We start from the raw sequence: 11,544 nt of genomic DNA, 5'->3' as shown, positions 1-11,544 counted from the left end.
GCAAAACCGATCCGAGCCATCAGACTTAGCGGCCAAAAGGCATGGTGAACTCCAAGCACTTATGCTAGGTACAGCTATGCCATTTTCCAGCATGTAGTTCACCTGCTTCTGGAGACGAAGCCTTTTTTCGGGATTAACGCGATATGCGTGTTGTTTAATTGGCGGGGAATTACCGACATCAATGTCATGCTGCAACACATGCGTACGGGTCGGCACGTCCGAAAAGAGATTTGCATTAGAGCCAATTAAGCCGATCACATCCTCACGTTGAGACTGAACCAAATGCGGAACACAAACCGAAGGTTAATGAGGTGGTCTATCTTTATGCAGTATTTCAATGTGGAGATCAGGCATATCCGTGGCAAGGATAATGTCCTGGCCGACACATTGTCACACTCTTTTTCTGATGAGTGAATGACCTCACGTTGCACTCCCGGTATTCACCATCATATGGTGGGGGTGTTGCGTGTGGCCATGACATCACTCACACACACACACATACTCAGTCATTCAATCATTGTCTGTGCTAACTCTCTGTCTCTCCTCCCCACTCAGACTGACACACCCAGACTGGCATACCTGCAGCAGATTCCCCTAATTGTCATCTGCTGCAGCCCTCTCTATAAAAGCCAGCCAGCTCAGTGTGATGACAGACACAGACCCAGCAACATCTCAGTCCCACACCATGTCAATACTTGTTTTGAGTTTACTTTAATTTACTTTAGTTTGGCCTGGGGATGTCTGGCAGTCTTTGTTTTCGTTGTTAGTACTAGTTGGTTGTAAGTTAGGCGGGGGGGAACGGCTTCGACGTCCCTACAGGGGGTGGCCTGGGCCCCCCCTCATTCTCCTGTGTTTGCCGGCATCTCCAGGTCTTCCTCAATTCTCCTAAGTTGGTAAAGTACCACTGAAACTTATGTATTGTTTAATATTTTGGTTGCTCACATGTTTCCAGTAATTTGATCCCTGTGGGGAAGTTTGGTTAATAAAAACCGTCAAACTTGTGATTTCGTGATGTCCTTCCTTTATGTTGAGTTCTCCAATTCGAGCCACTTGTGTTATTTATGCACTTTGCTTGGAGACCGCAACAATGGGGTCACACCAACATGGGTTAAATAATGTTTTTGAATTAATCAATAGCACTTCAGTTTAACCATTCATTAGACCCTGTGAAACAGACCTGAGTTGCACTGTTGCACTTGCATTCCTTTTCGATCCACACCAAATATCATCACCAAAAATAGCAGATCTATTGAGCTTGTGGATCTGCTATATTTTCGGTGGAATGTCCCCCAAAGAATAATGGATGCTGGAGTTCTTAGTGGTTAAACGTATATTCTCAATCTGTCCTAAATCAAAATGGTTTTCCATGTGACATGAACATATTTTTAGGTACCATAATATGACATATAATAAATGTATTACTATATAAGTAACAATATCATTCAGGGGGTGTCTTACCGTAGAGGTCTGTGGCAGTCTGGTCTCACAGGTCACACAGTGGAAGATATGCCCTGGGTTCCCTGTCCCACAAGATGGACACACCGCCTTCGCCTATACCGCACCGCACCAGACAGGCACAACAATACCAAATACAACAGACACAGTGCTTTAGATTATATAGGCTACAATTTAACCCATTCTGACCTGAGATCAGATTCATACGAGGTTTCCACTGGACACACACACACACACTGGTCTGATTAACCCATTCTGACCTGAGATCAGATTCTAAAAATGTCAGTCGTTCTTCGATTTTTCAAAAATAGCAGAACTACAAGCTTGTAGATCTGCTATTTTTCAATAGCTAAAGCATAACATGATGCTAACACCAAAATTAGTCTGGTTTTAGACTAAAATGTATTTTGGCGGGCCTTGAGGCCGTCGTAATGGCTGATTTTACACTTGCTGAAAATAGCAAATCTACAAGCTCACAACGCGTCGTGCTGTGAGCTGGTAGATCTGCTATTTTCAGCATGCAAGTGTAAAATGACTGAATCTTGTCCACCAGTCCCTTCCTAAAATCTTAGTCTAGTTTTTAGCTGAGGAAATTGTCAATACATTCAGTCTTAGTTTCAGTCACTCATCATAGCTTAGTTTTCATTTCGTTTTTTTTTCCCGTCTTAGTCTTAGACGACAAAAACAACACTGGTGTGTGCTGCCTCTCGGGGGGCAAATCAAATTACCCTGCGGGATCAATAACGGTATCTATCTATCTATGAACTGAGTATGAGATGCAGGTCTTTTTTACCTGTAGTTTTAAGCTGGCTTGAGGCTGTAGCTGGGGGTCGATGGGAGCCTCACAGATCACACAGCTTGCAGTGTTGAAGGGCACCATGGTGTTACAGTGGACACACAGCGCCATCTGGAGGACAATTCACATACTGTACATCAGTATTATCTATTTTAACATTTGTCAAGTTGGTCACGTGGCCAAAAGCGGTGGACAGAAACTGGTCTACATGTTCTGTTGCCCCAACAGGGGCAGAAACAAGGCCACAACCACGCTATTTACACACACTACAACTCGCGTACAATTCGCAAACCTGGCAACACTGCTCTGTGTTCTCATAGGCCCACCAGGCCCGCCCCCACACTACTTCTTTCAGTCTCACAATCAGCCATCTTGCTTTTTAGGGCCCTCGCAGGATAACAGAAAGAAGGAAGGGGAGAAATTAGTGCTTATCCCTTCTAAATCCCTGTATTTACAAAATAAAACACTCAGCGAATCCCTTAGTTAAATCAACATTGTTCATTCTCACTACTTGGATTGTGCCGAAATATTTACATTACACGTATAGCTTTTGCTATTTTCGCCTGCCAGCCCACCGCCGACTACACACGCCTGCACACACACACACACACACACACACACACACACACACAGGAATGGCTATACGGCGGCGACACAGCAGTGCAGCGTTATAATTTTCAGTTTCATTAAATAACTGTCTTTCTCAGCGTGCGCACGTGCGCACACAACATTATTCAAGTGAAATGCGTAACGCCAATATTGGGCTCAACTACGTTCACTTAATGGGGCCAGTCCTTCACAGTGACACACGCGTTAGATGAACCACGCGACCGGGATGGTTTCTACCCCTCAATGTCGTGCATTTGCTGCGCCCTTCTAATGCTGCGCCACGCCTACTCTATACTGCTCCATGCGACTCGAACAGCGTCAGCAGCAGCAGCTCCGAGCCTCCGTCAGAAAGGCTGCCCACACCACTGCACAGCCCCACACCCAAATGAATCGAATGAATGAATAAGGCGCTTATATCGCTTTTGCTCAGTGGATGGGACATTTACATTAAAAGCAATCGGATGGACGCGTGGATAACGGCATGGCTGTGTGCAATCGGAGGGAAAGCTTCCATAATCCATATAGCTTCCATGCTAGCTGCTTCAGACACAGGGGAGGGGAGGGAGAAATAGTGCGAAATAGCGCTTATGCAACAATTACCCTTAAAACAAACACCTCAACTCGATGTCATTGTGAATCAGAATTTCGAGCGAAAAAAAGTGTGCGTGTGTGTGTGTGTGTGTGTGTGTGTGTGGGGGGGGGGGGGTGTGTGTGTCGCGTCGCCCTCCAGCTGCAATTGCGAGTGTGCGCTGTGTGCAGGGCACACTACTGAGTTTAAAAACACAGCTGAAACATGAAGTGGAGTCTGTCCAACGACGTCGAGTCTGTGGGGGCTATATGAAGAATTAAATAGCCCCTTTTAGCCCCCATGAGGATTTTCGTGGACATTTTATATTAACATTACAGATTTTCTGGCAATTATTGACACTCTGTGACTCTGTCACAGACTGCATACTAGCGTATTTACACATGCTCTGGGATTCCGCCGGCTGTTCAGAGGTGTTAAAAGTACTCAAATGCTAATCGGGTTTCTTTTGTTTTCACCTAGCCAGGTATTATATGCCTACAGTACAGTGCCCATAGGCGGCGGGTGTGTAAGGCAGCAACACTGACACTTTCAGCGGAGTGACTCGAGAAAAGACCCATATCGTCCAAAATAGGCTAATCCGTCGTTGTCTGTGTATAGGCTAATTCATTGGTAAAAGTATGCTAAATAACTCAATTTTAGACCATTTGGGAAATAAATAAATCCGCGGCGGAAAGTACAATGTGCATGCACACAATATGTAAATAAATAAATGTGTTACATTTTCTTGCATAAACACAAAGAGCTGTTTCCATAACTGCACAAATTATTGCACATAACATGAGTAGCTGTTATAATAACATAATAACATAACATGAGTAGCTCTTTGCCTGCCTGCCTGTCTGTCTGTCCATGAGTAGTTATTTGTCTGTCTGTCAATGAGTAGCTGTCTTACTGTCTGCCTGTCTATGAGTAGCTGTCTGCCTGCCTGTCTATGAGTAGCTGTCTGCCTGCCTGCCTGTCTGTCCAATTGTCCATGAGTAGCTGTCTGTCTGCCTGTCTGAGTAGCTGTCTGCCTGCCTGCCTAATTGTCCATGAGTAGCTGTCTGTCTGCCTGTCTATGAGTAGCTGTCTGCCTGCCTGCCTGCCTAATTGTCCATGAGTAGCTGTCTGTCTGCCTGTCTATGAGTAGCTGTCTGCCTTCCTGCCTGTCCAATTGTCCATGAGTAGCTGTCTGTCTGTCTATGAGTAGCTGTCTGCCTGCCTGCCTGTCCAATTGTCCATGAGTAGCTGTCTGTCTGTCTATGAGTAGCTGTCTGCCTTCCTGCCTGTCCAATTGTCCATGGGTAGCTGTCTGTCTGTCTATGAGTAGCTGTCTGCCTTCATGCCTGCCTGTCCAATTGTCCATGAGTAGCTGTCTGTCTGCCTGTCTATGAGTAGCTGTCTGCCTGCCTGCCTGTCCAATTCTCCATGAGTAGCTGTCTGTCTGCCTGTCTATGAGTAGCTGTCTGCCTGCCTGCCTGTCCAATTCTCCATGAGTAGCTGTCTGTCTGCCTGTCTATGAGTAGCTGTCTGCCTGCCTGTCCAATTCTCCATGAGTAGCTGTCTGTCTGCCTGTCTATGAGTAGCTGTCTGACTGCCTGCCTGTCCAATTATCCATGAGTAGCTGTCTGTCTGCCTGTCTATGAGTAGCTGTCTGCCTGCCTGCCAGCCAGCAAGTTGGTTAACAGAAAATAAATTGTTATGGCTGAGTAAAATAAAATACAATAAACACAATTTGCCTGAAAATAGATTACCCAGCTATGACCTTTTTCATGAAAAAAATGTAGTAGTGATATGGCTGACTGAGTAAAATAAAACAATCTACCTGAAAATAGATAGCTATAAGTGAAGAACTATTAATGGCAGCTGGGTTTCATCATTCAAATAAAATAGAATTCTGTCCGTTTAGCTATAAGATTATGTCAGGGAATAGGGATACACAGTATATGTCTTTCATTTGCATTGCATCTCCCCCCCCCCCCCCCGCCCCAAACTTTTATTTTCGTTCGAGTAATAGTACAACTCTAATAGTATTACTTATAATAATGTCATTAAAGATAACTTCATTCAGATTTATTTATTTTTATTTCATTTTCCAGATTTTTTTTTCCTTTTTTTTAGATTTTCATTGGTGGGCCAGTCATAATGGTCCCGCGGGCCTGATGTGGCCCGCGGGCCTGAGGTTGAGTATCACTGCTGTAGCCTACCCAAAGTACCAGTGAAAACATCAACTTATTTTTTTCCACCGCTGTGGGGGGGGGGGGGGGGGGCTGCGGGGAGGCGGGGCTCATGAGGATCATCAGAACTATTCGGTTCTGAGTCGGTCAACTCCCGCAATTTCCTTCTTCCCATATTGCGCTGCAACGACACTAGGATTGAGCCCCCGAAGGGGGGCGAAATTCTAGTGTTTCACAGTTAGTTCAGGGAATCAACCTGTGGACTCAGTACAGTACAGGGAAAGTATATCCGCTCTACAGGCTCACAGCTGTGACACACTGTGAGCTTGTACAGTAGATTGTCTAAATTCACTGTGCGTCACCGCTGTGTATGACAAACGTATAATGCATCATGGGATATAACCTGGGTTACAAAACCTGTGTTTAGGACAGTGGTTTCTCAAAGTGGGGTCCAGGGTACCATCAGGGTTCCTGAGGGGGGTTCCAAATCGATACTTAACAGGTGTGTAACTTTTAAAGTGCACAAATTGATCCAAATGGATTCATATAATGATTCAGTTTGTGTATACACTCTTCGGTCTTCAGCCACTGGTTGAAGAGGTCGAAAACATATTTCTGGCTGTCCTGTCGGGCAGAAACAAGCTATGTCCAAAAAATATTAACTTTTCAGGAAATGACTAAAACATGTAACACAATAGCTGCCTCGTCAAAGTTGGCACGGTGACTTCAAGTTCAAGTTGGTACTTGAACGTCTCCCTATATATTATCATCTCGACGTTACCCTAAATACAGCTCAAGAGGAGTTTGACCATTACTTTATCTTTCCGTCTGACTTTGTCATACTAATCAATGATGGAAAAGGTGTGATATATGCGATTCTGCGCCCTCCCAGCATGCATTTCTGCATGCACCAACAGACCTGTCCGCCCTCCGTGGGGGGTAAACTTCGCCCGGGTACAGGAGCCAATGGGAAGCCACAGTGCAGACAGAATCGGGCGAAGGGATCTGACGGACGGTGGTTCAGACACTGACCGCACCTGGAACACAGAAGGACAGGGTTAGAAACAGTGTTGTTTTCGTCGACTAAAACTAAGACACCAAAGATGTTCGTCGACTACCTTTTTTCACTGACTAAAACTAAATAAAAACGAATCTATGATGACTAAAACTTAGACTAAATATACTGACAATTTCGTCAACAAATAAAAACTAGACTAAAATGTTAGGAAGGGACTCGTGGACAAGAGATCCAGTTTTATGCTGGGATATACAATCTCACAGTGCGTCGCGCTGCGACGCGTTGTGAGATTGTATATCTGCTATTTTCAGCATGCAACCAAAGTGTAAAATATGTCATTACAACGACATCAAGGCCTGTCAAAACACATTTTAGTCGACTAAATCAACTGTAGATTCAGTCGACTAAAATCGTATGACATTTAGTCGACTAAAACTAGACTAAACACTAGAACATTCCAGGCGACTAAAATGTGACTAAAACTAAGTGAAACCTATTCGAGAGACTATGACTAAAACTAAAATAGAAATGTGCTGCCAAAAACAACACTGGTACTTAGAAATAAACATTCTGAACATTCGGCAATTAATCAATTCCATCCTCTGTTCAAATATTTTAAAAAAGCAAAGAAGAGATACTATATCATCTACTGTAGGCTATACGATGGGGACTAAGATATTGTGATTTCACTGTTTTACTATTACTAATGCTAAACATGTCTGAGGAGGAGTCGTACAGTATATATACAAAAGTGCATGTATTGACCCTATAAATGTAACAATAAACTGAATGGTTTTCATTTTGGCACCTGAGGAAGTCTGTGTCTCTGTGGATTCTGTTCCTCTGTGTGTTGGTCAGGCTCCTCAGAGGACTGTCCTGGGAACCCACCTTCTGCATGATACACATGTGTATACACACCATGACCATGGGGTTACAACAAATACTGACAAAGGACTGTGTTTCTGTGACACACAAGTGCACGCATGCATACACACAGTCACACACATACACACACGTGCACGTCACACACTTCAAACACACACACACACACACACACACACACACACACACACACACACACACACACACACACACACACACACACACACACACTTCAAACACACACACACACACACACACACACACACACACACATTTTTTTTTTTTCTTTCTTTCTTTCTTTTTTTTTTTTTTTTTTTTTTATTCATTCATTCATTCATTTATTCATTTTTTATTTTTTTATATATATATTTTTTTCATATGCAGACATGTGAATAATTTATGGTCATTCTATTTGAGTTATTTTGTAATGTTTTAGTATCGTCTATTTGCTGTGAACACTTTGAGCCGCTGAGATTCAGTAAATTCAGTTTACATGCAGCTATTACAGCATTTAACGGATATCTCGTTTCATTTAATAAATGTGTGCAGCGGGCGGGCGGCGCACCAGTAGTGTCTGAGAGCGATGGACGGAGTCGGAATCCTCCATAGAGGTCCGCGGCGGGCCAAGGCGACCGTTGAGGAAGCGAGCTGCAGGGCCCGGCCTCGGGGACCTGCTCCCCTGGACCTTCGGTACTATATGGTCAAAACAAAGAAAGACATAAGCAAACAAACAAACATTTAATAAATACATAGAGTATGGCCAATACATGAATTCCTCCCCACACATCGCTGTGCTGTCACTGCCGTTGTACCGCGCCCGTGAGGAGGTGTACCCGGTGCCGCTAAACCCACTCTCTCGTTCTTCTAGTTGGTTCTGGTTAGAAGAGCAACAAGCATTATACCATAACCATTTTACAACACTTTATTATAGGACATTTCTAGCACTTTGTAAGTACCACAGCACACACACACACACACACACACACACACACACACACAACACACCTTGAAGCCATGATGATGAGTCGCCACCAGAACTGATCTGTGAAGCCTCCTGTCAGGGAAGATAAAACACTCTGCTCAGTTGAATTCAAATTGCATCTTTACATGCGTTTTATAATTATGCGTATGACAGCAACTTGAAACTTCTTTTGTACTTTCAAAGACCCCCAAATTGATAAGCATCGGCCCACCGAGACTTTTATCCCCGGGACCCCCAGGGATAAGCGTCCATTTGGTTCCTATCATCATACTATAATTCTAACAATGTCTGAATGAATGAATGAATGAATGTCAGAAACACCGCCATATCTCCTCACCGGCCTGCACCAATCACTCCCACTTTTCACACAGGCATGGACCATGATTATATGGAGGGCGTAACGGAGCCCTTTTTTCGATTTGACACATTAATGATTAATAATGAATTTATTAGTGAATTAAAAATGTGAAAATGGGTATTGTACTGTAAATATGACATGAATATGAATGCAAAGTAGTGGTTTATGTGTGGACAGGCTAGCTTTTCGTGTTGTGCATGGTGGAGAAGACGGACAAAGGATGCAACATTTATTAGTGAATTAAAAACGCACCGGGCGCAGTACCCCCCACGGGCAAATATCTCACAACGGGTAAGGGCTAGTAACTATCAATTATTTAGCAGGGGAACCCCTGAAACCCCCTCAAGGATCCATGCATGCATGGGAGAACTAATGATTTGTAATATATCAATATTTTTGCGTGGTGCAACCACTCCTACAACCAGCAATGTCCGTGTCTACCTATGTGTCTATACCTATGTGGCCATGAGCACGAGTATATGACTTATTAGTACCAGTAGGGGGCGCCAGAAACAGAGAGGAATAGTGCTGCTAATGAGAGAGAGAGAGAGAGATTGCACCACTCAGTTCACACGGGTGTGATTCTTTTCTCTTCACATGAGCTGTGACCACTTTAGGCTGCGTTCACACTGGCAGATACAAAGATGCAAAGTCACACGACATATTTGTAGCTTTGTATTTGAAGTTGAAACCAGCTCAACCTTTCTGTAGCTGTGTATAGCTGCTGAATTTGTAGCAGCTATACAAACTTGGGATGTATCTTTCTTTTTATTCATGTCGCTGGCTTCCATTTGGACTAGTTAGAAGAGTGTGTGGGTGGTGCAGAACTTAAGTAAAGCACACATATAATAGTGATCATGGTAATTCAGTGTACTACTGTAACTGTATACCTGTCTGGACTGCTCCTGTTCAGTGAGTTTCATGAAGTTCTCATCCTCCTTCCTGGATTTAGACTCCTTCAAGACCTCCGACTTCACCACAAAGACCTTTGTTACCGTTGCACTCTGTCTGCCATCACTGTTCAAGTGTTAGATAGATAGACAGACAGACAGACAGACAGACAGACAGACAGACAGACAGACAGACAGACAGACAGACAGACAGACAGACAGACAGACAGACAGACAGACAGACAGACAGACAGACAGACAGACAGATAGATAGTACGTTTACATTTCATCGGTCAAGCCTGGTGAATGTCTCTGCCAAAAGTATGGTTCAAAGTACGGTTGTAGTCTAGTTCTCTAACAAAACTGAAGTGCTTATAGAATTGACCTCCTACCTGGTGACGGCCACAGCCCTGACAGACACCTTGCCCTGGGGTAGATGGATGGGCGCGCTGTATGTCAGGGTGCTGTTGGTACCTCGACAGCCTGCATTCTGCAGAACCTCAGGCTTACTGCCATCCACGGTGTACAAAATACTCACATCTGCTGTGTCTGCATTAGATTAAAAAAAACACCAAATCACACGTCAATGTTATCGCTGGCTTGTTGGGTAGAAACCCTGTGTCTTTATTTTAATATTTTTCATGTATTCATATGAATGACCTGATTTTATACTTCATCCACCTCTTCGGTAACCAACACACATTTCCAAGCATATAGTATGAGCTGTTTTTGATGTTGAAAGTGACACTGTGTATCTTGTTTGTTTTTAAATGAATGTTGTGGTTTTTATTATTTCATCGTAAAGCACTTTGGTACAAAGTTGTTATTTAAATGTGCTATATAAATAAAGATGGTATGGTATGGTAACAATGGAATATCTATATAATGAGACTATATGCATATATACTTTAAAGTGCCATTGTCTACATAAAAATGCTAGAATGCTATAGGTCTGCATAAAATGCTATCTAAGTCTACATAAAAGTGCTATCTAAGTTACATAAGTTGAGCCTTTGCATATGCCTGAAAGGTCGTCGGGTTAGGGCTACGGGCCATGATGGAGTCTGAAGAGGTGGGTTTTCAGACTACGGCGGAAGATTGGGAGTGCAGACTGCAGTTCTGACTGTGATGGGAAGTGCATTCCATAGTTTTGGAGCCAGAGGGGAGAAGAGTTTGGGACGTGTGGAGATACTTGGAGGTACTTCCAGCATCCCTCATGCGTTGGCTGATCTGAGTGCGTGGGAAGGTTTTGTATAGGGTTTGATCGTACTTGCAAGATATGGGGGAGCCATAGCTTTTTGTTGCTTTGAATGCCAGCATCAGAGTTTTATATTCTGTGCGGGCAGCGACCCGGGAGCCAATGGAGGGAGCGGAGAAGGGGGGGGGGGGACTAAAATCATATTCAAGTTAAAATAAAACTAAAACATTTCAGATTACTCAAATTTAAAGGAGAATTCCATGCTAGAAGGCTTTCTTACCTTTCTTTGTAGTTGTTACGTCCCCACCAAAGAGGTCCAGGTGTTGTTTTGTGCAAAAGCTCATTATTGGCTATTTCCCTATATAAGCCCTAAATTAATTGCATTGAATGGGAATTGAATGGGGCTATGGGGTGTTGTGCTAATTCGCTTATTTCCATCGCACAATTATTATTATTTTTGTATATATCCTCTCTTCATAATGTAAATAATATCCCAAGCGGCACAGTTTACAACTTATTTTGATGGAAATAAGTGAATTAGCACAACACCCCATTGCCCCATTCAATTCCCATTCCATTCAATGCAATTCATTGAGGGCTTATGGTATAGG

At 43.5% G+C, this 11,544-nt stretch overlaps 1 protein-coding gene across 1 annotated transcript in view; it reads right to left on the bottom strand.

The window, feature by feature from the left end:
- Nucleotides 1-11,544, bottom strand: part of dzank1 (double zinc ribbon and ankyrin repeat domains 1) — a gene marked incomplete at both ends in the record, with an annotated part of 32,554 nt that overhangs the window by 20,756 nt on the left and 254 nt on the right. Inside the window, 8 exons of the mRNA XM_080760457.1 lie at nt 1,459-1,551; nt 2,249-2,362; nt 6,525-6,642; nt 7,432-7,514; nt 8,071-8,198; nt 8,289-8,379; nt 9,736-9,862; nt 10,128-10,284. Coding sequence (XP_080616583.1) covers nt 1,459-1,551; nt 2,249-2,362; nt 6,525-6,642; nt 7,432-7,514; nt 8,071-8,198; nt 8,289-8,379; nt 9,736-9,862; nt 10,128-10,284 — 911 coding nt within the window. The remainder of the gene's footprint in view (nt 1-1,458; nt 1,552-2,248; nt 2,363-6,524; nt 6,643-7,431; nt 7,515-8,070; nt 8,199-8,288; nt 8,380-9,735; nt 9,863-10,127; nt 10,285-11,544) is intronic.

Source organism: Protomyctophum bolini (genome assembly GCF_963924005.1).
Source record: "Protomyctophum bolini genome assembly, chromosome: 3".
Taxonomy (NCBI): Eukaryota; Metazoa; Chordata; class Actinopteri; order Myctophiformes; family Myctophidae; genus Protomyctophum; species Protomyctophum bolini.
Note: the sequence above shows the minus strand (reverse complement) of the source record. Positions and strands in the feature narration are given on the sequence as shown.